Here is a 27974-nt window from a genome sequence, read left to right as displayed (position 1 = left end):
TAACCAACTATGAAAATTTTATTGATTCAAATTCTTTCCTAGTTTAAGAGATAAAGGATAATACTTTATACAACAAAGTATGTAGGTATAGTGGTTCTCGAAAGAAGTGAACAGGAAGAAGAGTAAAGGTACAAACAACTAAGTTTTATTCATTTAAATTATTTCAAGTTTTAGAGATAAAGGATAATACCTTATAGAACAAAGTATGTAGCGTCCTCGAAAGAAGTGAACAGGAAGAAGAGTAAAAGTACAACCAACTATGTTTTATTCATTCAAATTATTTCCTAGTTTTAGAGATAAAGGATGATACTTTATAGAACATAGTATGTAGTGTCCTCGAAAGAAGTGAACAGGAAGAAGAGTAAAGGTACAATCAACTAAGTTTTATTGATTCGAATTATTTCCTAATTTTAGATCTCAAGGATAATATTTTATATAACAAAGTATGTAGCGTGAACAGTCAATACAAAATAAATTGACACTTCCGTAAGGTATCACTGATTTTTTTAAATTTAATTTCTACGATATGTCAAACATTATTCTTCCATTTTCTAAGAACGTAAAACTAAACACAGTTATTAACTAATATAAATAATTTTACCTGTTACCACATTGATTTTAAAAAATCTTATGTTCTTTCACAAATTATATTTATGTCACACACTTATAGTATACAGTAGTCAGTCACTACCACATTAATTTTAAAAAATCTTATGTTCTTTCACAAATTATATTTATGACACACACTTATAGTATAGAGTAGTCAGTCACTACCACATTAATTTAAAAAACTTATGTTCTTTCACAAATTATATTTATGACACACACTTATAGTATACAGTAGTCAGTCACTAGAAAATTATTCTTCACTGGAAGAGTCTGTAATTCTAGAAAATTAAATGCACTGAAAATTGTGTAAAATATCTCTGAATTCCCTTAATTCCATTTCCAACTTAGTTTGGCCACTTCTTTTCGATGTTCTAAGATTCTTCAATAGCAGTGAGTCATTTTCCAATAAAAATAATTCTGCTTGTGTACTCATTAATTTAGCAAAATTTTTATGTTCCTTTACAAGATGTTCACATTTTTCGCACTCCTTTATTTCAATGGAACTATTCACTGAATATTCTTTGCTCTTCCTAACTGCGTCATTGTATTTTGAGAAATGGTCTATATACAAGCGGATTTCATCGAAGTAGTGTTCCTTAGCTTTCTCGACCTCGTTTTCTAGTCTCTTTGCTTTTGTTTTGTATTCTTTATTCTTCTCTTTCACGTCATGTAACTTAGTTTTCAGCTGTCTTATTTTTTCCTCAAATTCAATCAATTTTTCCTTGAGAGCTGCATTCCAAGAACTGTAACCTTCAATCTCGCCACGTTTTGATTCTGCTTTCGCTCTGTATTCGCTGTACTTCTTCCAACTTTCCTCTGGTGAAGCCTCCAACGTCTTCGAACGGCGAAGATAATCCGTAGCTTTTACATTAAACATTTTATATTTTCCCTCTTCATAGACTGAAATTTTCCTGTATCTCGCTTCTCTCTCGGAAGACATTTCCACTTCTTTGAGATATTGTTTAGCTATGTCTTCTAGCTCTTTAATTCTTTTGAAATGTATTGCTGAAGAGCCGATATAATTCTTAAATTCTTCTGTACTTACAAATTCACTTTCGGTTATCATTTTTTCTATTACATCATAATCTTTCTCTGTAAGAAATGAAATATTCTTTTTTCCACTGAGTTGAAGTTTATTCAATATGTTTTGAAATGCGTCTTTCCTATCGTAATTCATACTGGTTTTAGTATCTACATCCAAACCATTTGAATTAGTTTTCGTCAATATTTTTTTCTGCACGTTCACAGAAATTATTTTAGTTTTCTCCATATCTGCTTGACGTAAATCTATCTTAGCGTTCTGTACTTCCTTTATATCACGCTCGCTCATCACGTGCTGCAAAATAAAGTTAAATGTAATTAAACAAGAGCTGTCTAATTGAAGTATCATGAATATTCACAGTTAAAATATAAATTATATAAATTAATGTAATTTTGACTAAATATGACCACTTTAATCAAGCACGGAAACTATAATATATTATAAACTCTAAAATCTTGAAATTAAAAAAATTGTAATTAGATAAAACTTTTATTTTGTAAGAAACTGTGAAATTGTATTTTGCATTGCCACTGCATTTCATGCGAATTGCTCTTCAATACTTATTAATGTAAAATATCCAACCTATAATAAAATTATGTTTACAACACAACTATGTGTAGAAGTGTACAGAAAAAGTCTTTGTAAATTGCTTGTTATAATGAAGAAAACGTCATCCTCGCCCGTGGCGGAGTGATTAACTACTCTGTCTTCCTCCATAGCGACCTGGGTTTGACCTCCGTCTAAGTCGCTAAGGTATTTGTGGTGGACAACGCGAGTGCGAAGAGATTCTCTCGGGGTTCTCCCGTTTCTCCTCACATTATAATTATTATCATTCCACCACACTTCACAATCAACGTCACTCTGCGAGGTCTCGAACCAAGTCTTCAGAAGAAATAAGAAACGACTTAAAGTTATAAACGTATTTTTGTTTAATAAAGACTATTATGAATTTGGATGATTAGATATAGTAGATGACGGATAAGTGAAGGATGATGATGATAATGATGATGTGTGAATGGAGGAATAATTGAATAATAAAGTGTGGGGTTTAGTCGAGGGGACATTTTAAATATTTTAAGGATGAATGCCTGAATATAATAATCGATGGCTTAGTGCACACATGTGTTAAGTACATTTTTCGGTCAAATTGAGTTAAGTACAAAATCGAATTCCTGTGAGATGTATCTTTACCGTGCACAAATGTGGGAAGTGAATAATAAGATTTTCCTATGTTATGTTAACTTTTTGAGAATAGATATTAATTGAAGTGTAATTAAGTATTGAAAATTAAAACTGCTTTTCTCAAAATTAAGAAATTAGCACTTACCACATGTGTGCACTAAGCCATATGTCAATATAGAAGAATGGATGAGTAGAAGAGTAGCTGCTGGTTGGTAGGTATGGATGGCTGAATAGATGAGAATATGGATGAATGGACGAGTAGAAGAGTAGCTGCTGGTTGGAAGGATTGGTAGTTAGGTAGATGAGTGCATGGATGGATGGCTGGCTGAATGGATGAGAATATGGATGAATGGATGAGAATATGGACGAATGAATGAGAAGAAGAGTAGCTGCTGGTTGGAAAGACTGGTAGTTTGGTATATGGATTGATGGATAGATAGATAAGAATATGGATGAATGGATGAGTAGAAGAGTAGCTGCTGGTTGGAAGGATTGATAGTTTGGTGGATGGACCGGACGGACAGACAGACAGACAGACAGACAGACAGACAGATATAGATGGATGGATGGATGGATGGATGGATGGATGGATGGATGGATGGAGGATAGATAGATAGATAGATAGATAGATAGATAGATAGATAGATAGATAGATAGATAGATAGATAGATAGATAGATAGATAGATAGATAGATAGATAGATAGATAGATAGATAGATAGATAGATAGATAGATAGATAGATAGATAGATAGATAGATAGATAGATAGATAGATAGATAGATAGATAGATAGATAGATAGATAGATAGATAGATAGATAGATAGATAGATAGATAGATAGATAGATAGATAGATAGATAGATAGATAGATAGATAGATAGATAGATAGATAGATAGATAGATAGATAGATAGATAGATAGATAGATAGATAGATAGATAGATAGATAGATAGATAGATAGATAGATAGATAGATAGATAGATAGATAGATAGATAGATAGATAGATAGATAGATAGATAGATAGATAGATAGATAGATAGATAGATAGATAGATAGATAGATAGATAGATAGATAGATAGATAGATAGATAGATAGATAGATAGATAGATAGATAGATAGATAGATAGATAGATAGATAGATAGATAGATAGATAGATAGATAGATAGATAGATAGATAGATAGATAGATAGATAGATAGATAGATAGATAGATAGATAGATAGATAGATAGATAGATAGATAGATAGATAGATAGATAGATAGATAGATAGATAGATAGATAGATAGATAGATAGATAGATAGATAGATAGATAGATAGATAGATAGATAGATAGATAGATAGATAGATAGATAGATAGATAGATAGATAGATAGATAGATAGATAGATAGATAGATAGATAGATAGATAGATAGATAGATAGATAGATAGATAGATAGATAGATAGATAGATAGATAGATAGATAGATAGATAGATAGATAGATAGATAGATAGATAGATAGATAAAAATACGGATGAATGGATGAGTAGGAGAGTAGCTGCTGGTTGTAAGGATGGATGGATGGATGGATGGATAAAAATATGGATGAATGGATGAGTAGAAGAGTAGCTGCTGTTTGGAAAGATTGGTAGTTTGGTGGATGGATGGATGGACAGATAAGAATATGGATGAATGGATGACTAGAAGAGTAGCTGCTGGTTGAAGAGATTGGTAGTTTGGTGGCTGGATGGATGGGTGGATGGATGAGTAGAAGAGTAGCTGCTGTTTGGAGAGATTGGTAGTTTGGTGGATGGATGGATAAATAAGAATATGGATGAATGGATGAGTAGAAGAGTAGCTGCTGGTTGGAGAGATCGGTAGTTTGGTGGATGGATGGATGAATGGGTGGGTGGATGGATGGATGGGTGGATGGGTGGATGGATAAGAATATGGATGAATGGATGAGTAGAAGAGTAGCTGCTGGATGGAAGGATTAGTAGTTAGGTGAATGGGTGGATGGATGGATGGATGGATGGATGATAGGGTTGATGATTGGCTGAACAGATGAGAATATGGATGAATGGATGAGTATAAGACTAGCTTGTAGTTGGAAGGATTGGTAGTTAGGTGGAGTGTTAGGTGAAGTGTTAGCACAACCAGAGACGAAAGATTCTTGCGAAGAAACTGTACGAAACTTTTACCAAGTTACTAAAATTGCCTGAATGTGTGTGACAACCATTTTAGAAGTAGAGCATGGCAGATATGATTTTGTTAAAATGAATTAGGCATATTTTCAAATGAAGTCCTTTATCAATAATGAAACAACATTATTCAGATGCACCTTCCATTATTGGTAACAATTCAAAGCCGAGAGGGGCAGTTGTGGCCGAAAGAAAGATCTAGGATTGGCAACATTGCTAAGGTAACTCATAAATACTGATTTCGATTCTGATTACTCCAACACACTGAATGCCACCAGAAGGCGAAACTAACCTAGACAATTTTCCAGTGTGACAGAAAATAGAAAATAATTATCTATTAAAACTCCCTATTAAAACAAAAAAACACACATACATACACATGTTCTATTTCGGTAATAGAATAAAGATTTTTTTGTTTTTGAACAGAAACATCATCAGTTAAGGTATACAAAAGGGCCACGAATATGTGAAAATGGACTGAGCAATTATAGTAAATAAGGTTTAAGATTCTGTTTCAAACATATTTTAATTTAATTAACATAACCAAATTTGTCAATAAGACGTACATATACCCTAAAAAATTCCATGATAATAATAATAATAATAATAATAATAATAATAATAATAATAATAATAAAGGAAACACAAAATGGAGAAGACCGACTACTTAGCTACTGAAAAAGTACTAGGTAAAATTCAAATACTTAAAGGACTCGACAGGAAGAATGAATAAAGATTTAGTGGTAGATATGTGTTGCTTGAGAGCAACAGTTTAAATCTTAAAATTACAAGCATTTTATCGAAATGAAAGGTGATGGATGAGTAAAATTTTGAAATATAGCTACGGAAGCAAAATATTGTTTTATTTCATTCTATCAAAGAACGAATGCACACCATGATTATAATGACGCATGTAAAATCTTCAACAGTAGATATGCAACGGTTTCACGATTCCTCCTACATGTAGATATGATATGATTAAAAATCTGAGTCATCTATTTCTGTGATTTCGTGCGAATAGCACGTTGAAATCTACAGTCCCACAGTAACTAATATGCCACATAATTATTAATGTACTGTACTCGAAATGAAAAATACAAAACCCTAACAACTGGCAGATATTATAATATGCAATTTTATTACGTGTTTGTGCTCAAGAAAGCTTATAAACAGCTAATATACAATAGCTTTGTAATCAGTGGTGGGTGAATGTGAAATGTGAAAATTGAGTATGTATCAAATATCATTAATATCTCAGTCATATAACATAAAGACTCATACAAAACCCTTCACATCTCAAGAGTAGGGAAAATTCGAGAACTACATGGTATTATGCCAGTGTTATTCAGACCTACAGAAATTGAATACCCCAAAGATTATCAGGTCTATCTCAGTACGGAAACAATTACATTAGACTCTTATTTCGCCGGAGGTATTTAATTGCCGTAGAAGAAAATCACATAATACGGATATATGAGGAATGAGACCAGTTGTAATCTAGAATGGATTCCTCTACAAATTTTACTTAACGAGGGGAGCTCGGTTCTTGGGCTATTACTTTTTACGCTTTACATAAATAACGTAACAAAGATCTTAAAATATTCTAACACCACTTATACGCTGATGACTTACAACTTTATAGTCATTCCCGAACTTGTACAATTAATGACTATGTGATCAGAATTAATGAAGAACTAGCATCTGTAGCTCAATGCGCGCAAAAATTTGGACTCAGACTAAATCCAGACAAATCACAAACCGTAATAATGGGCCACCAAAGAGCATTAAACAAAATTGATCTAGCCATTGTATCAAATACAAAAATAAATAATACCACAATTATATATAGTAAGACAGTAAAAAAATTCAGGAGTATATTTAGATTCAAATTTAAATTTTCAAAGTCAAGTGACCTAATATGTAAGAAACCTTTTTTCCATAATTCATTCCCTCAGACACTTAACCAACGTTTTACTACTCGGCCTTAAAAAGAACCTGATCCAAACTTCGATTATTGCGATTCTCTATTCACGAACCTAAATAGTCACCTTGCCCACAAACTGCACAATATCTGCATTCGTTTCGTTTGTAACATTAGAAAATTCTATCATGTAACACCGTCACTAGAATTGTTGTCTTGGAATCCACTTAAATAAATAAAATTCTTCAACTCCCTCATATTATTATTTAAAATCATCTACACCTCCACACCCTCTTACCTAGCATCTCGTTTTGTTTACCTTTCACTACCTCGAACCCGGAACATATGCCTTCTCTCTATTCCTCTGCACAGAACATCCTTCTACTCATCAACTTTCAGCATATCGATTCCACGTCTCTGGAATTCTCTCCCTGACCATGTCAGAGACTGTAGGACAATATCGAAATTCAAATTTAAATTAAGGAATCACATTCTAGTTCATGGAATTGCTTGTTGAACACCTGTAAGATTGCGCAACTTCGGTTTAACCCATGACATATAGTAAATATTGTAACTATGCTGTTGTAAAATTGACAATTAATATGTAATGTATTTATTGTTATTATTATTATTATTATTACTATTTCATTATCAGTTATCATTATCATCATTGCTATCTCTGTTTTCCTTTCTTTTTTTTTCTTGCATTAGCTCGATGACAGCTCTATAGTGTTCTTTTGACCCTGTTGACCCTCTATACGGCTTTAATTTAATTTCTCTTATTTCCATCAGTGTTTGTACTTCTTTTTTGTATTTATATGTGCTATCTGGTAGGATGGAAGAGAAGGCGTTATCGCCTTAATCCTGTCAGATTAAATAAATGAATTTAAATAAAAATACAATAGTAATACTACACTAACCTATACTATTACAAAGCTGGCTCCCTCTTTTTAAAAATGTCCCTTAATAATGCCGTGCTTTTTTTAATTATCTTGTGTAAATCTTCATATTTCTCTAGTAACAAATTTCTTCTAAGATTTTCTTGTTGTATAATGCTCAGAGCTTCTGTGTACTTCCGGTAATGGTCATCTGAAAGATTCTTTAATCTTTTGTAATTACTCATTTGAAATTCCGTACTCTTCTTCACACTTAAAGCAGCTTCTTTATAGTAGTTAGCCTTTGTGGACAATATTTTTTCTCGCTCTTTCAGTACTCTAATTGAGTTAATATTGCTTTTCATTCTCTTTCCAAACGATTCGATAATTTTCTTATACAGCTCGATTTCCGCGTTGATGGATGAAATAGCTGAATCTCCTTGACATGCAAGTTCTTGATTCTTTTTCGCTTCAAATGTCAACTTTTTGGAAGCATCTTTAAGAAAAGAAGCCTTCCTCAGGTGCCCCATTGCAAGTCTATTTTCAGAAAGAGATTTTCTTAAAAATCTATCACTATCTTTCAAATAATTCTGAGATTTTGAGCAATGGTGAGGACATTTTCTTTCTAAGTTTTTCGCCTTGTTACAGTAGTCAACACTTATTTTGTAGGTAGGTTTCACTACACGTAAGGATACTCTTGCATTCTTTTTCTTGAGTAATACGGAAGCAAGATATCTTAATATTTCACGATGTGAATGCAAATATTTTATATTTGACATTAAATAACTTGTATCGTACCCTTTATTATCCGAATTTAAGCTTTCAGAATATTCGTTGTGATATCCTGTTCCTGCAGTATTCATTATTTTTCCACCTCCAGAAAGAATGTTGCCTCCGTTCTTCAACATAGATTCTTCAGAACGAACAACTATAGTTACTGTCTTTCTAACTCTACCAGGTTTTCGGTCTCCTATGAATCCATTCCATCCATATAAATGATTAACTTTATTTTTCTGGTCAATATTTCCTGTACTATCTTCAAAATATTTGGTAAGAACCTCAGCCTTTCTCGCAATGTTTCCAAATTCGTTCGTGTGTTTTATATTACCTAAACCTTCTTTCGGATGTTTGACTATTTCATGTAAAAGCTTCGATCCTACACTGTATTTCACTTCAGTCGGTAAAACGAATGACTTCATTTTAGACAACGGCAGCTTCTCATTCTCGGACTTATGTTTTTCTTCCGTTAATTGTTGTTTTGCTCCAAAATCTCCTTCGTTAGTTCCTTTTATTATCACAATATTTGTATTTGGTTCTGTTTTTTCCATTACTATGCCTTCTTTTTTGCTCATCATAAGTGGTTCTTTCCTTACAATTCCGTAAGTGTATACCCCATTTTTGGTGTTCATATTCACCGATTCCAACAACTTTTCGGCCTCTTTTATTAGACCAATTGTATGTGTATCTTTATCATTAAAATGTTCAATTCTTTCGACTTGTAAATAGTGTTTGGGTTTACTGCTTATCAATTCGATATTCTGACTCTTATTTATGACTGTCCCTTGTTTTTCTGGTTTTCTTGAATCTATGGACACTAACCTTGCTTCTTTATTAAAAACACCTGCATTCTTTAATGGGATGGAATCCAATCTTTTTTTATTACTCAAAATATCTAAGCTCTTTTGTGGCGCAAGTAATGGTGGAATAGAATCTACTCTTCCTTTTCTGATCAAATTATCTAAATTCTTTTGTGGCGCAAATGGTGGTGTAATTATATCCACTCTTCCTTTTCTGTTCAAAGTATCTAAATTCTTTTGTACTGCAAATGATGGTGGAATGGAATCCACTCTTCCTTTCTGGTTCAAAATATCTAAATTCTTTTGTGGAACAAAGGGTGGTGGAAAGGAATCCACTGTTTCTTTTCTGTTCAAAATACCTACATTCTTCTTTGATGAAGCAAATAATGGTGGAATAGTTACTATGTTTGGTTTCAAAACTCTTTCAGATGTCTTACTTACTAATGAGTCTGATAAACTTCTGAATGGTAGTCCTACTGTTCCTTCTTTGTTAAAAATACCTACATTCTTTGATGAAGTAAAAGGTACTACTATTGGTTTCAAAGGTGTACTATCAGATGCCTTATTTACCAACGACCCTGATAAACTTCCAAATGAGACTTTTTTGTTCACTTCATTGACGATGGCCTTTGTATTCTTCGATGTAACTAGTGTATCAACGACAGATCCCTTATTCAAAACAGCAGACTGCATTTTCTTAACAAATTCTTGCCCTCCTTGTGTAACTACATTTTTACTCATTTTAATGTTTCTTGATTCTAAGTCATTTGTAGTTCCTTCATGAATTACACTTTCACGTACTTCGGTTTTCACGGATGCTGCGAGAGGCTCTCTCTCTTTTAAAATTATACCGCCTATACTACTGCCTTTCATGGATTTCACAATTTTTGAGCTTCCGGTAACATCAATTTGCGGTTTAAACACATTGCGCTCTTCTAGTATAACTTTTTCTACTTTACCCACATTTGAAACGTGTTTCTTTGCGTCACTAACCACTTCTTTATGCAAATCATCATGCACTAAACCTTCCTTGCCTATTCCTACGTGATGGACGACTTGTTTTGTAACAAACATTTCTTGTTTTTCTCCGTCATTAATGAATTCATTTTTTATATCTATTTTCTTAACTATAAGATTATTTCTGGGTAGTTTCTCTTCATCCATGTTCCGGAGGATTAGTACTTCATTATTTGCAGGTCCTTTCATGTGTATAACACTGGTTTTTATATTATCGTTAATATGTGCCAGTTTTCCAAATTCTGCCAGTCCAAAGCTGGGTTTCATTGCATAACCTTCATCAAATTTGCTGAAAATGTTGCTAGGTGTTTGGGATGGAAATATCATGAACTTCTTTACATCCGATTCGAAAGATCTTTCCGGTGAAATATTTATTTGCTCGATTTGTGTTCCATCCTTGAGAGTTTTCATAACATAACCACTTTTGAAGTCTTTAAATCCGAATGACTTATATTTGTCAAAGTTTGTTAGCATGTCTCCCCTAAGTTTATTGTTAACAAGAGAGATAGGCTCATTTCCTAACGGCAGACTTAGCAGCTGTGGTTTACCGTCTCCTCCGTCTAATTTAATTGTTTTACTTCCTTTTTCTTCTCCCTCGAGTATACTGCCAAGCACACTAGTGAGCAGACTGTCTCCCTGTACAGACACTCTCTGTTGATCATTACTTTCTCCTTTGTTTGCAGATACGTAATTATTTTTCTGTATTACGTTATAATCCTTTGCAAGGTTTGCAACATTCTCTCCAGGTGACATTCTCATACTTTTAGACACCTGTTTAATAAGCACAGCTGGGTTACTATTGCTTTGATGAAATGTCTGTTTCTGTGCACTATCGCTATTTACTTCCAAATTTAAGAGTCCCAATAAACCACCACCTTGTCGGTTATCTTTAATATTCGAATTAAGACCATCTCTCAATATACTTGCAGATATGATTTTATTTTTGTCCATCGCAGAATCAGAAAAAGGAAGTTTGATTTGCTTATACCCAGATTGGTCTTTTAATACTGGAGGACAGTTCTGGCACTTATTTTCAGCTATTATTTCCTGCAACAGAAATGTTATCTGTTAGGTTTGATTTCCATTTATTGTAGAAGCGGTCTATTATTTCTCTCCGGAAAAAGTTTGATTCCCTTAAGAAACCTCCACAACTCTTAAGAATGCAAACGCCTTCTCGGTCCAACATGTGAGTTCACATAATGAAAACAATTTTTATAAATATGTCACATCATAAAATGTAGCACTGTTAATTACAGTAATGGTAACATCTGATAGCGGCAAATCATAAAAAGGCCTGGTTTTCATTTTAATTTAAGAAAGTTTTACAATACTATCACATTATTTAATATTATTTGAAAATAGTCATTAATTGTTCTGTGATAGTGTCGTTTTCATTTTTGATGTTCACAGGTTTTTATCATTGTCATTCAATTTTAATATTACATTTTATTTCTCTCAAATCATAATATTTATCTCGTCAACAATAGTGCAATCACAAAGTGGGAACAGTAAATCAATCATTTGCTATGTTCAAAATAATGACCTGAGATTACAAGTTATTAAAATAAAGGAAACCGAACTCCAATAGAAATGTAATCTTAATTTAACAACGGCATAATTAATTAAACAGACTAATGCCTTGCGTCCATAATTAAGTACGAATTATGTACAAACAAACTTCACACAATCACAAGTACAGGGACTCCTTGATTATTTGTTTTCTTGACATAAGGATACTAAGTATATAGAATTAATAAATGACATACAATAACAGGTCTCACATCTGATTTATAAAGGAGATAGCTACATCTTTAATTCAAGGAATCGAATGCGCATTATGGACGTGTAAGTACATCACAGAGGAGGACTGACAGATAATAGTAAGAAATTAGAACACAATTACTGAACTATAAAAGACCAAATACCTCTGATTGAGGTTCTATCTGATATGTACATATATTATCAGCAATACATTTCACTTGACGATATGTCAGATGAAAAAACAATTGTTTGTATAGATTTGAAGTCTGATTGGTGTAATAGGTAGCAAATTGGCGATGTATGCAATGGAGAAGGAGAGGAACTGGCCACCCTACCCCATTATCTACTGGCCTAGTTGCCTCATAAATGGTGCCATGTTGGTATCACTTGTGAGATTCAGACCTGTCTTAGGACAGTTGACTAAATAACAAAAAATAAATAAATAACAAAAGACCAAAGTTAACATTATTCATGAGATGAATTCTTTATTTTCATTGAGCTATTGTATAGTTTAGTGTGTTTCAACAGCATGTTGATAGGGGAATGTTTCCACAGTTACTAAACTGCTTAATGAACGGAAGGTGAAGTATTCAAGATGGAATCAGTAAGCAGTTACGTTAAGTTAGAAAACTTACATTTCAACAAACGGCTGATGCACCGAAAAATGACACCACAATATTGTGTTTAGTGTTCGTAATAGGATCATGTGAAGATGGAATAGCGTGCGAGATAACTTCCCTTCGAGTTGTCTGACTTTCCCTTCTATTTTCGTTAAATTATTGACTGTTTTGAGTGAACTGTTCAATCCTACGACATTTATGGTAATGCACAGTCAGTATAATGCGGCCCATATGGTACTAAATAATATTATTAAACACTGAAAGAGTAAAGATCGCCGTATTGAAATAGCCCGAATAGTCTGAGTATCCTATTTCAACCGGTATTGTATCGTTAGAGAGAATATTAATATGTGGCGTTTTATGCAGGACTTGATGGGTATTGGAGTGAAAGTGAAGAGGTGTTAGAAGACTATAGTGATGTTAGCAATCGTTAAGTAGAAAATCAACAAGGAATTTAAAATTTCGTGGCATATTATTAAGGTTATGAGTAAAATAATGACACTTCAAAAAATTTAAGAGCCATTTCGTAGCATCTGAAATTGTATATTAACCGATAGTTGTCAACCATGAGCAAGGTAAGTGAGACAAGATTATATTCTTAACTAATATGACCTTACAAAAACATTATTTTTCAAAAGACTGAACACTGAACATTATTTTCATTATAACTATCTATTAGAGCAATGAAGACAAATATTTATAAGGTAGTCATGTATAATATTAGACAAAAAAAATTAACGGCTGCCATATGCTAAATCTGCTTCAGAAGACATGGGTTAATTGCATGAGAGCTTAGATTTACACGTAAACGAATTTCTTATGCACAGCTACGCTCTCTTTCTCCATTGTTTGTTTGTTGCTTTTCCTGTCTGCTCATAGATCAAGTTTTATTGTTAATCTATAACAAAGATGTAGGCTACAGGATGGAAGTTGTATAATTGTGCAAATTTTAGCAGCTTATTCCTTACGTAGAATACAAAAGAATATGCAAATAACATTTTGGTGGGACGAGTATTATAAAAAAAATGTTTCTGCCTTATATGTTTAAGCCTACTTCACTCAGTAATTATTCGTACTAATCTAATTTGTACTGACAAGCAAACTTTCTGACGGGGACAGATAACAAACTTAATTTTTTTCATCCACCATGTTAATAATGTCAAAATAAGTGCTTATACAAATTTTGGCCACTCGACCGCAATTACGAGGCCGTCCAAAAAGTGATTTTCCCTAGGGCCGTTTACAGAAAAATAGCACAATTACATGGAAATATTTATTGAAACAGATACAGCAATTGTTGCGCTATTTGTCAACATATCCCCCACTGGAATTGAGACATTTTTCACACCTTGGGATCAATTTTTGAATCCTTGTGTCGTAGAAGTCAGGCGCCTGGGATCGGAACCAGTGTTTGACAGCAGTCTGCATCTATCTGTCGATCCCATGATATGACAAATGTCTCAATTCTGGTGGCGAATATGTTTAAAAAATAGCTCAACAATTGCTATTTTTGTTCCATTACATTGTTCCAATGCAATTGTGTTTACTCTCTGTTAACGGCGCCTGGTGAACTTATTTTTTTGCGGACCTCGTAATTGCTGTCGAGTGACCAAATTTGTATAAGCAGTTTTTTGACATTATTAACATTGTGAAAGAAAAAAATTAACTTCTTTATCTGCACCCATCAGAATGTTTGGTTGTGACATAATTAAAGAAATTTATTAGGAATGGTTTATTCCTTTGCAATTTTGCAATACAATTGATGGTTTTGGTGGAAATTACATACACTTTTCGTAATTCTGAGAACGTTTGATAACGTCACGTCTCTTCGCCTAGTACAGCTCATGCATTGTCAAGACATTCGCGATGTGCAGTATGGGAACAACTTTTCTGTTGAGGGGGGTAGAAGTGGAAGAGAAGGTAGGGTGTGTGTCTACTGAGTTCAAGGCAAAGAGTAACCCATTCCCCTATAATTCGTAAATAGACTCATCCGATGTCGTGCGCAGCTCTGTACGAAGAGTGTTTTGACAAAATGCATGAGCTGTACAGATAAGTCGCGAGCCCTGGGTTCAGTAGCCAATCTTGCTTGAACGGTTGCGTTTGGAATATTCCTACCTGAAATTCTTGCCTCATATAGTCGCCAAGCTTCATGACTATTGCAATGTGATTATCCGTAACTGAGCCTTGGTTTGCAGATTTGGGAATTATAAAATGTAGAAAACTAAACAATAAACCTACACGTATCGCACGTAAGATGTACTCCTCAATGTAACATGCGTAGAACAGCGTGTTGTGTGGGGTGACATGAAAAGTCGAGTTTACAGGGGTGAAACAGCTACAGAAAAAGAGCTACAAGCTGTTGAGATCAATAGAAACAATACCGGCGTATTTTCGATAGAGCGTGAATATTGGATGAGATGGGCTGGAGCATGCATCCAGGTGAATGGTTCCCATTTTCAACATCTCCTTTGTTAAGCAGGTTTTAAACAAGGTGGTAAATTGATGCACATTCTATTAATTCCAAGAGTACCTTGTGCCGACACGTAATTTCATTAATGTGTGTTAATGTGTGTATTTACTTTTATTTTATTGATTGCGTCATGAGCATTCTTTCATGTCATTTAACATGTTAACATCTTCGAGAATAACGCAGTAGTCGCTTGTTTACATTCCAGTCGGATTGTTAGAGCATTGCTATTGGAGACGGAGTTCGGATAGACGAGTCTGAAGGTGCAGTTTGTTTACACCCTAGTCAGCTGGTTACGTCATTGCTAGTGGAGACGGGGTTTAGAGGGTCGTTTGTCTGTACACTGTTGTCACTTTGCAGAGATTTTCTTCCTACTTATCTCAGTAACCATGCACTTAATCACAAAATGTTATTTGCATGTCCTTTTGTATTGAATATGCTGTTCAAATTTTCACAATTATACCACTTCCACTCTGTAAACAAGGGAAAAATTAGGTATAAAATAAATACTTCTTCCCTAGTTGTGTGAACCAGAAGCAGCCCCAAGTGGAGTTAACAAATTCACGCAAAGGGAGAGCGGTCATTTTTTAGTCTAAATCTGTATTACTCGGATAGTAAGACCTGAACCAAACTCGCGCAGCTAGATTCTCTTCCGCCGGTAGCGAGAAAGAGTAGGAGGAGTAGAAGAGAATGCATATCAAGTGCTGTGAAGGTCAGGCAAGTCGAAATTACGTCATCGTAGACGTCTGCGCAACCGTTTGTTTCGTTCAGGCTTACCGTCCGAGTTATACATCTGGACACTGAATCTGATGTTATTTTGACTTTTAAAATTTAATAGATCCTCACATTATTGGGAAATTTACGAGTACAACACAATACTCGAAATTTCAGGCACTTAAATCTTATATATCTTTGTACAGTACATACAACTGAACATTTCTATACACTGGATTTTTTTTATTATATAGGTACCACATCTCTGACAATTATTAGTTGCGACTGAAAGTCAACATATCTTAACTAAGAGAAAAAATTGAATTAGGCCAAATTAAATAATTTTAGGTAATTAAATATGTATTAGGTGTAGTAAAATGAGATTTCTTTGTTTTGCCTCATCACGTTCGAAGTAGCATCAGCTGTTCGAACTACTTTTAAGAGAATTAGAATGTACTGTTGACGTGAGAATAAACCCAAGCCAATAATTTGAAACATTGCTTGTGATGTCGCATTCGAAATGGAGGTTAGGTGTGATGAAAATCATTATGCTAGGAATAGAGAACCATAGAAAAAAGGTCCTTAACATTATGCAGCAAACAATAACAAACTTCAAAAGTTAACTGCAGATATTACAGCATTTTCTATCATGAGTACGTGAGGCTGCATATTCCCAAGAAAGTCCAGGAAATCGTGCAGTGAGTATATGAGCAGTTTCAGAATATCATACAACTCAGAATATGACGCCATGCAAATTACATGCATTCGATATTATCACTTTTCATTATTGGAGAATATATACATACACAGGTGAATGGAAACCACTGCACCAAAATGAAACAGGCAATAGATCATGAGGAGAGATATGAAAAATCAAAATTAGTTTTTTTTCTCTAACATTCACAGTTTTAGAGGAAATCATTGAAGCATTTGGGAACATCATGGCTACTGCAATAACTCTAGCAAGCCCAGCCTGCACTCCTTACCTTCCCCTCCCCTCCCTTCTGCTGTACTCAGTTGGAGACACTCGGTAGTACGCTAAGTTGCAAGATTTATTTTAACGATTTTCGCTGTTATATAATTAAAATTCATGACTAAACGGTTTAGTGCACAAAAAAAAAAAAGATTCAAGACATTAACTATTCCGATTAATTTTACCTGTCTGCTTGTATAGCAATCAACCATTTCTCTTGGGCCATTACCGCAATAGAGCGATGTAAACATTGGGCAAAGACTGTTTTTTTCCTACTTCATCGAAGGAAAAGTGTAAGAAAAGTTTTGTTATATTTAACATGTAGAATCACCTTTCAAAGTCTACTGCATCGGTCCCCTTCCGCCCTCTACATATAAATTAATTTTTCTTATTTGTTTAACGTTAGATATATCTCTAAATATTATAATTATTAAATCGCAAGAAAAATCAATTAACTGAACAAACAATCTCAACAGGAAATTATCTGTATTCTGATTAAAGTTTTAATGTTTACTCTCATATTGTCTAAATGAAGTCTTAAAGGTTGTAGACTCGCTAGTAGTGTCCTACAATGTTCGAACATGAGAGAGGTAACCAAGACATCAGAAACGTTGTCTCTTTTCCTATGAAAAGCTATTCGCAAGTTCTGTGCTAAAATACTTAAGCGGTTAAAACATGACTGAAGGACAGCGAATATGTTTGACAAGGTGGAACAAACGCGACAGGCCTCCTTCTGCAGAGCGAACATCGGCGAATATCGAACTTCGCTGTACTCGACAAACTTGTACTGAACATGAAAGCTACTCGTTACAACAGATATAGCCATTATGGATGTTGTGCAAGTAATTCAACAAAGGAGCAAAGAGTCGACAACAGACAGCAGCTGAAGTTTTGCCACGAGTGGGTGAAAATAATTAAATTAATTACTCTAAAATTGAAATCATCGCAATTACATCAACAAGAAAAAAAAAGATTGTAACAAATTGTTATATTAAATTAAAACTCAAATCCTTAAATGGGAATTAGAATTTCATTTCATAATGTTATATATCAGTTGTTTATAAAAATATTATAAATCTGATCGGTTTTATATCTACACAATATGAAAATTATACGTAAAAGTATAATCTTAATATCTTGTAACAATTTAGCAATGTTGTTGACAAAACAATTAACAGTTGTGCAAATTTTATCTCCAGAAACACTGAACTCTCGCTAAGTGTATGACGTACATTTAACACTATTACTTGCCCAGAGTCTTGTTTTTATCACCTCTATCAATTTCCAATAAAGTAAATCACAAGTCTTTTTTCCATTGACAATCAGCACAACAACTTATTTCTACTGAACACTTTTAGAGACTTCTAACGAAATTTCTCTTGACATGCTTCAGCTCATTATGTCTGACAACCTTCCTCAGTATCACCACAACTTTCTTTGGTCGAATTACACGCCTACTTCTTCGTTTGTTTCGATATTTATTTGAAAGTTTCTTAAGAGAGAGAACCACTCTCCCTCGTCGATTCTTCTGCTTCTTATATTGGTCAACATCAGGATCACTTTTAACAAGTATCACAATTTTACTCCGTCTATTTTCAGACACGGCGTCTCGTTTCTCCATTCCACCTTTGAAGCGTTTCTTGACATGCAGCGCAGTGTTCTTTCCTTGGTCCACAAACGATATTCTTTTTTTCTCAGGACCATGGTCGTCGACTTTGTTGAAACGCTTTGTATATCTATTAGTTTCTTTCGTATAAGATACTCCTTTTTTCTTTGGATGATGTATCCCTGCATATTTCAATGCTCCAATTATTGATTTCTTTTGAATTCCTGCGAAATGTCCGACAGACACTGCTTGATTTTCATTTCCGATTATAGGTTTCTTCTTAAAGATTGTAATAGCAGGAATGTTCTTTTCTGTTTTTGAGTGTGTAACTATAACTTTTGCAAAACTGTCCTTAACTGATTTCTGGATGATTTCAGGTTTTTTAGCTTTTATTTGTATTCGTGTTTGTCTTTGTGGCACTAACTTCAACTTTCTCACAATTCCTAATTCTTGCTTAGTCACTATATCCTTTCGTGTGTTTCTGTATGCATTATTTTTCAAAGCTTGCTGTAGATTTATATCTTGTTTAGAGCCCTTTTGGGAATTTAGTACTGTTAATTTACCGACGTGAGATAATTGCTTATCCTTCTTTACTAGTTCGATTTTTCCCAGAGTATTAAATTTATTAGATTTTATTCCTTCCATATTTTTATTTTGTCTTATGACACCAATTACTTGCTTGTTGGATACAGATATCTGGTTTATGGGACTGCTTAAACTTGTAAACTTCTCTTTCTTCACATCTCCTGCAACTTTTTTGTCGTACGTCAGTATTTTCTTGGAATCTTTTGTAATTCCTTTTCCAATTTCTCCAACATAGCCTCCAGGTATCTTTACTTTTGCGACAGGACTTTTCGTCTCTGTTGTTTGATAATCCAGTTTCTTTTTCAAGATATGAACTGGTGTTTTACTATTTGTTTTCTGTTCCTTAATGTAGTTTCCTGCTGTCGAATTTTGTTCCAAAATTCGATTTTCTTTGCGATATGCCTTGCTATTTACTGTCGCTCTTCCGTCTTTGGAATTCCATGTTTTCTTTTCGGAATCAGAGGCTATAATATCCTGCAACAGAAACGCACACATAGTTTCCATACTAATAAAATGTTCCATACTTTCTCGTATCTCAATTTATCGTAATGAAGAAAGCCTTTGTACAGACCAGAAGTTAGTATTATTCTCTTAAATGTACATTTGACATGCTCTTAGACATTTCCGTCTACAACAATCATGTGACTCGTAGGTGTAAATTCTTATGTTTATATTGTCAAGCATATTATTCTAGTAGTATATTATCGTATGTCAGAATGCCTCTTACGACAATAATTTAGGCGATGACATGGGAAAGATTGTAAGTCAGAAAAAACTATTTTTCGTTTTGTTATGGGAAAAATAGTAAGCACTCGTGCCATTGGTGTGGACACAGTGGCAGTTCAGTAAATGTACTCGATTCATTCCAATGGTGACGTAAGACGGTAGGTGTATCAAGTCCACTTGTATGGCTTAGGGAAGATAGTAAGTCACCATTCGCCGACGCGTGTGATCTGTTCCGCTGTGACAGTAAACAGCGTGGTTTATTGCTATTGCCTGTTTGGAAGAGTGATTCTAGAGTCCTAAATGATTCCAAAATCTACTCCAATCACAATGGTAAGTCTTCATTTTTGTTTAATCATCTCAACAATATGAAGGACATAGTCATTCTTCGTTTTTGTACATAGATACTAAGATTTATTTCGTTAATTTCTTTGTGCAGGTTTCTTGTAAAGGTCAATCCAGATACAGCCTAATCACGATGATTCCTGAAGGAATGTGACAGATTTCTTAATACTGTACCTATCAAAATTAGCCCTATCTCCTGGGTAAAGACTTCAAGAGCCGACTTCCCATTAATAAAGACAAAGCGAGGAACCGTAGAAAAACTTCAACATCTTCAATCCATGCCATCGCAAATATCCGCTCTTTACAACCTCTTACAAAGAGGCCGGTCTTATGTGAGCCTAAAAAGAAGAACCTATTAGCCATGCTGTATTTTCTGGACAAGAAGTACCGTCAGTTTTTCAGAAAATTTTGTATTTGAAAAATAAGAAGTGGCATACATCGTTTTTGTTAAACCCATAAATTTATTTCAATTTGATTTTCAATTATTTTCTCACCAGCAGATTAAAGTTTTGTTAGATAAAATCTGCAGCTGGAGTTCTTTCAACAAAAAATACAGCCTTTTTGCACTCAGATAGTTTTCCGATGTTCCCTAAACAATAATGTGTATTCTTTTTGTAATAAAATCCAGTACTTTCTGGTGTTCTTAAAACTATTTTTCGCCTCTCCTGTACAATTTCATTTTTATGACTTACAACCTTTCCCATGTCAGCGTCTCAATTGTTTTGTTGTAAAAGAAACTACACTAAAATATTATACAATTCTTACGGTTTATGTTTGAATCCCAATTACAGACAAAAGTATTGCTACAAAGAACATGACAAATTTCACAATCAGCAAAATAAAATTAAGTAAAGCTGGCTTTAATAAAACAAATTCAATCGTTTTCGTACAAGAAACGAGGTAGAAGAATATAAACATGTTCAGACAATATCTCTCATGCAGTATTATAAGGTTCAATTAGCTACAAGCTAGGCTATCTGTAAAACATTGCTATAAAAGCATACACTCTAAGTCACTATGAAAAGAAATTTATTTAACCAAGAAAAATTTCCTATTACAATATATTAAGATTAAATTAATGAACCCATCTTATGCAATAAAGTCATAAATGGACACATGATTATAATATACGGAAAACCAGTATTTAGGTTAGAAATATAAATAGCGATCTACGTTTTAATGAGACGATTGAAGTTATAACCGCTAGATAGTAGTGTTATCGAAGTGCTCACAAGTGAAACAAAGAAGCAGTAGTTGCAAGATAAAGGCACTTCTGCGCGAATATACCATTGGAGACAGAACAATGATGCATGGTTTGTCTCGGGCTGGTCATGGTCCAACAAAGACTGATCACTTGTGATTATCCGGGGTAAAATATCCTATCTTTCATCCTGTCTGCTCGAATCAAGTCTCCAACCTGTTGCACATTTGCCTCCGTGACAATATCAACTGGCCGACCGTTTCGGTGTTTGATACTTGTCCATCATTGAGAGAACTACTACAACCAATTCTAAACAACTTGAATTGACAGGCAATACTCAACACACGGCCTCTGATTAAGCTTCTATCTGATATGTACATAGCCTATTATATTATCAGCAGTACATCTCACTTGATGCACTTGATGATATGTGTCAGAGGAAGAACTTATATGTATACATTTGAAGTCTGACTAGTGTAATATGTATCTAGTCGGCGATGTATGAAATGGAGGGGGAAAGAAACTGGCCAACCTATCCCATTATCTCCTGGCCTAGTTGCCTTATAAATGGTGTCGTCTTCGTATCACTTGTGAGGTTCAGACCTGTCTTTGGACAGTTGACTAAACAACAACTCACCATACATGAGCAGCATTTATTTACGAATATTGTTGTTGTCAGTCCTTTCGCCCAGAAAACTTGCATAACGGAGCGCTGCTCGACACACGCACAGATACACCATGTGGCAAATGCTGCTTCTTTGTTTCGCTTCTGCGGCTTATGTGCACATCGATTACCTTGGCATATGGATAATAATGCCATCTAGCGTTGATCCTTGAGGCACCTCATTAAGAATGTAGGCCGCTACTCCATTAATAACTTATTTACTGATTCGTCTGAGTTCAAGTATCATTTTGAAACAATATTAAAGACAACATAAAGGTAAATTAGGCCTAAAGTATTGCTAAGTATGACGTCAGAAAATTTCTGTACAACGAAAGAATTCATATATGATTTAATAGAATATGTTTGCAACATATCATATTTGCAGGAACATCCAATAGGTATTATCCAGGTACAACTCTCAATAAAAAAGTATCTAACAGATAGGTTGCTTTCTATGATGATGGCTGAGTTATAGTTCCGAAACGTTACATAACAGGGTTCAAAACACTACAACGGCTACAATTAATAAACAATTGACCAACGAACATATTACTTACTGATGAACCCAATTGTGGCTCACTCAACTATTTATTATTCACTGTAGATTCATTAAACTGTTTGGGGTCAATATTTTATTGCAAATAAACAAAAGTGTATTATACATTAAATTTTCTTTCAAAACCTCGACGGTATGATGGATGACCCAATTCTTAATTCTAAAATTATGTTAAAAAAAATTCTACGTGAGAGATTAAAAGATCACGAAATTTTTCGAAGATACACAAACAAAAATACTTGGGTTGAAAAAGGAAAGGAAGTACGATCAAGAAAAAAACAGAGAAGATTTTGGGTGCATCCTCTGTGTTTAAAAAGGGAAGGAAGTATGGCATATTCTATGTAATCAAATAATTGAACGTGTAACCGGACTCTTTCCAGAATGTATATATACCATAATGTCCCACTAATGTTTCTATGCCATATTACACAATCTATCTTCTTCATAAAACTTCTTCACATTTTCAAAATCGTCGCGCATTTTCTTCTGAAGTCAGACGTCACGTGTAACTTTGAAGGATCACTCGTGACAGTTAAAAGACTCAGCGGTGGCTTCGGAGTGATGTGCCCCCATCCCGTTCTCTCTGCATGCACTGATATGTTTGTTTATATGAGATAGACTCGAAAAGTCATCATTCAGTTGAGTACAGCGAGGAGTATATATGTCACTCGCGACTCCCCTTGCTCCAGCTCGCTACAGGCGATAAGCAGTTCACAAAAACAACGCATAGTATCATTCTATGGAGCTGTGTACAGTCGTGAGTAGTTTGAAGAGTAGTTTGGGCTTTGAACAAACTGAGCTATTCTGTCATTATTGTATTATTTACGTAATGTTAATATTATGCATGGTTTCAAAAAAGTAAACTCATCTGTTATTAAATAATTATGCAAACAGGAGAGTGTAGCATGTTTATTTTTTCCCGGATTATTCTTCGTTTAGTGTCACATACGAGATACACTATTAGATCCACAAAGTAGTTGTTCACCTAATGAAATGCTGCATCACATTTCAGATTTGCTCGAGTAACGTCTTGTGACATAAAATTAATTTTTTCAGAGTACAAGTATTGTTTCTTTTCTTTTAACATAAAGGAGTATTTATTTTGATAAAGTGAAAATGTTCATTGTTATTTCTTATCATTATATTTGTATACTTCGTTTGTTACTTTTATATGTACGGTAAATTATTTTAGATTGGGAGTCATGATGTTTATAGTTACAATTTATTGTTTTTTTATATTATTAGTTTATTGTTTCTTGTTCTAAGGTGAGAACGACTGGAGCATAAGTTTGGTTACCACCCGGTTGTACATGTTTGTCGTTGAGAGCTGCGCTACTATTTTTCATTCGTTAGATATATAGTCCAAGCCCACACAACTTAACAGTTATGGTACTAACTTCCTAGCTCTGGTCGTCATGCCTTCGCCCGTTATCCGGGTCACGAATTCTCTGTGTGAATTGCGCCTAAGGCACCACCTGTCGCCATATCCAGCATTTTTAGATTGTATCTAAACGGCTACGATTACATCTATATAAATTGACTGAAGCTCTGTTATAGGAAAGAAACTTTTAATACGACCTAATGTAATATAGTACATCGCAACAGACATCAGTGATAATATTAAATTGCAAGTCATGTCGGCATTCACAAAACAAAAAAGAAGAGATTGTTACAAGGCAATGTATGATCCCATTTTTATGTATAAGAACAAAATTTTAGGGCTACTACAGGATTGTTTCCGATCTCTGACAAAGAATTTGAATGACGTCATGTGCATCAGGAGTCACACCGACGCGACAGCTGAATTTCGGCGAGAAGTGACAGCCCAGTAGTGAGTGATTACATAATCAGAGTGCACGGTGTATCACAGTATCAATGCCCAAGAAAATCGAGCCTTTTTGGGAGAGGTACATAACAACTCTTTCCGATGCCAAGTATAGTTACGTGAAAATCATAGGAGCCTGTAAGAAACGTGGTTTCGTTATTTCCAAGAAAGACATCTTGTGCGCACCTATTAAGTTTGGCAAAGTTCGTATGGGATTAATTCCATAGTGGAAAAAGCAAGCAAATCCACCCCCCGTCACAAGTCGCCGCACCCACGAGATGATACAAATTAATTTCATTCGAGCTTTACCAATCTTATTATGTACATAGAAGATGCCTTTCTTGGAAATAACGAACTTCGTTTATTGCAGGCTTCTTTTATTTTCACTTAACTATACTTGGCATCGGAAAGGCTTGTTATGTATCCCTCCCAAAAAGGTTCGATTTTCTTGGAATTTCTTCGTGAGTCGCCGTGCACTCTGACTATGAAACCATTCACTATTAGTCTGTCACCTCTCGCCACAGTTCAGCTGTCATGTGACTCCTGACGCACATGATGTCATTCAAATTCTTTATCAGAGATCGGAAACAACTCTGTATTTAGTTGTAATCCCTTTCAGTATTCGATTAGATTACATATTACATACATTTCCAAGTCCTTAAATAAAACCATCGAAACTGTGCATTACATAGGAGAACTGGTCACTGTGGTAAATCCTCCTTGATCCCGAAATACCTTCAGAAGATACGAGAATAATACGCACTATTAATTTTTTTTCTTTCTCTTCTCATTTCCTTCATTCCTTCTCAACGTTTCAGTATATTCTGAAAATACTAGGTCATTCAATAATAAACGGCAACAATGACTTAAATCAATGCTCCTAGCGGTGACCATTGAAATCTTGAACTGCGTAATAAAACAGCGATTTTTTTTCATAAATTTGCAATATTGAAAGTCTCGAAGTAAACTTATTTTGTAAATACATTGGATGTTCCTGATTTGTAGTAAATAATACAATCCTAAAGGTGCGAACAAGGGCGTTTCATAAAAATCCAAATTTCAAGAGAAAAATATGCAACTCAGTGGTTTAGGGCATTACAAGACGCCTATGGGAAAGAAGTCCTGGCATACTGAACTAGCTCAAGTTGAATGGAAGCGAGGCTTTCGCTTTCAATCAAGAGTTGATATCCGAAGAGCTTTAGATTGACCAGTGAGGGAGATATCCAGAAATACTGCTTCCAAGAATTTAGCAGGAGACTATACTTGAAGTATGTAATGCCAAAAGTAATCTAAATAAATTTAGTGTGAAATAGTAACTATGTTGCCACTACTTTTCTAATGTCCTGGTAGTAACATGGCGGCAAAATTGATAAGTTCAAAATATTCCCTTGTAAATAATATGATTTAATATTTGGATATTGAATTGATATTTAATTTGGGTGTAGGTCTTCCAGTGCTCTAAATCGATATTTTTAAATTCATTATGAACATAATATATTCAGTAGTAACTGATATAATGTTTTGAGTCAAGTGAAAATAAAGTCTTCCGAAGTTCTCAATGTTTCAGTATCCTTTTCAATTATTCCCCAATTTCCTTTTATGCGTTCAGATTTAAAGTTTCCAACTTTCGAAACCACTTGAATGTTGCAACATTAGGTCATCGTTGACCAAAATCTGAGGATTGCATACTCTTTGGCTTCCTTTACGTCTAACATGGCAATCATTTGAAAATCCAGTTGCTTGAGTTAATAAATTGGAATCGGGCATCTTTTCAGATAGTAAATAATATTAATCTGATGATTTAACCTGTATTTGCGAAACATTGGACATATTAAGTTTTAATTAACCGTTGAAAATCCTAAATTATAATCTCAATCATCATGCTTCCGTTATCTTTATTTTGTAAGTATGTTTTATTTCTCCATAAAAAGTTGTTGGATTTTATAATTGTCTTTCTGGGTGATATTTCACTTGTAATAAGGTCCCAGAGACAAATAACGCTATGTATATTTTTAACGCCACCCTATTAATTCTTCGCTTGCCATGTAGTGATGAAATGAGTTACTAGCTGTCCGCTGACTTACGAGTGACATGATATTCCATCATTTTGTTGTTGTGTGATGATAGTGAAAGGATGTTCTTTTATCAAGGTAAGAGGCGATATTTTATTGTGTGTGTTGAGAAAACAATAATTATATTAAACTATATATTTTCGTGATCCTTAAACATTCTTTTATGCAGAAAAAATATTTTCTATTTATAACATTTGAATATGTTAGAGAAAAAGGGCGTATGATATTATCAAGTACTTAGTAGCGCTTTAACGCCACGTGGCGTTAAAAGTCTACACATAACATTTTAGGTTATGTTAGTACGGTACTTATTTAATGATAATCTCAGTTTTTAATACTATTTTCATTGCTGTTATATTCTTATCGCGTGAGGTATTTACATGATTAGTGTGAAAACATCAGGAAAAACACTAACCTTTCAACTTACAAATGTCCAGAATTTGCACAGTGTAGATATTGGTTCAATAGCTTATCAAACTCTTAATTTTTATGTTTTACTTTTGGGAAAACATTCATATTTAACCAAGGTTAATAATTTTGTGTTTATAACTTTCTACTGTGTCTCGTCTCTTTTTTGAAAGTAAGAAGTTACCGGAAAACGTATTTTCATAATCCATCTGGTGTTTCAGCTTCAGATGAAGATTATATCATTCGTGTTGAGTGATTTTCTACCTTTTATTGACATAAACTCAAATTTAGTTTCTTAGTTCAACTTGTGTTACTTAGGAAAATTAATTCATTAATAATTATAAGTGTGTAGGTTACTAGAAAATACGTGGCGCAAATTGGACAAGCTGTTCCTAATAACGCCAGTATACAAAGTTTTCCGATTTGAGTTGTAATTTTTCTCCAGTATCTAACACCATTTTCATTGTGCTATTTTCTAAAGATAAAATTAAAGTTTCATTGTCATAATTTTTGTGTTTGTACATAACTTATTTCCAGAGCAACAGTGACTTACGTGTTAAGGTGGCGTTATTTGGTACGTGTACCTTACTAATTTAAGAAGTTTATCATTCAGGTGTAGTTTTAAATAGGGTTAAAATTATACCTAAATTCATGCACCTCGATTTTAATTGATTGAACATGATTTCCTAACTTATCTAGTAATTTCATAATAGTTTTCAACACATTATATGTAGATAAATATCATACATTGTGAAAATGTAGACTTACCTGCGAAAAGTAGAAAATCACTAAAAATATAGTTAATGATTTCCACTCCATGTTCAATGTTTTTATGTTTATGAAGAAGAGAAGATTCAAACAGTATTCTTTCTCAATTACACTATAATTTTGAAAACATTGCGTTTCATTGCATGTGCTTCGTTGCGTTCAGAGTCCTTTATATAACTTCCCTAAGAGAAGAACACGAAAGTGTAAATACTCTCTGCCAGGAAGTACACGGATTGTTCTTGTGTTCGTTACAATGAACATATAAGGTTACTGCCATAT

General features: G+C 34.1%; 1 protein-coding gene across 6 annotated transcripts; it reads right to left on the bottom strand.

Annotated features, from left to right (window-relative positions):
- LOC138698197 (1-phosphatidylinositol 4,5-bisphosphate phosphodiesterase beta-1-like) lies at positions 1-27914 on the bottom strand. 6 transcript variants are annotated; one of them, XM_069823978.1, is made up of 3 exons: positions 27696-27914; positions 18215-19607; positions 1-1945 (listed from the first exon to the last, which is right to left on the bottom strand). In XM_069823978.1, the coding sequence occupies exons 1-2, from the start codon at positions 27744-27746 to the stop codon at positions 18297-18299; spliced, it is 1362 nt and encodes a 453-aa protein (XP_069680079.1). In that variant the 5' UTR covers positions 27747-27914; the 3' UTR covers positions 1-1945; positions 18215-18296. The 6 variants fall into 6 exon arrangements, 5 of the variants coding, with proteins under 5 accessions (XP_069680079.1, XP_069680078.1, XP_069680076.1 ...); XM_069823977.1 differs by having other exon boundaries at positions 18175-19607; positions 27696-27913; XM_069823975.1 differs by having other exon boundaries at positions 18194-19607; positions 27696-27913.
- Between the last annotated feature and the right edge of the window lie 60 nt (positions 27915-27974).

The sequence above is a fragment of the Periplaneta americana genome, chromosome 4 (assembly GCF_040183065.1).
Source record: "Periplaneta americana isolate PAMFEO1 chromosome 4, P.americana_PAMFEO1_priV1, whole genome shotgun sequence".
Classification (NCBI taxonomy): Eukaryota; Metazoa; Arthropoda; class Insecta; order Blattodea; family Blattidae; genus Periplaneta; species Periplaneta americana.
The sequence above is the reverse complement of the archived record's forward strand: the minus strand, read 5'-3'. Positions and strand labels throughout refer to the sequence as shown.

Excerpts from the sequence above, each read along its gene's own strand:
- LOC138698197 (XM_069823974.1), bottom strand. The coding sequence starts at position 27,746 with ATGGAGTGGAAATCATTAACTATATTTTTAGTGATTTTCTACTTTTCG. Across the intron at positions 11,455-27,695 it reads TGATTTTCTACTTTTCGCAG|GAAATAATAGCTGAAAATAA; the intron begins GTAAGTCTACAT and ends TTTCTGTTGCAG.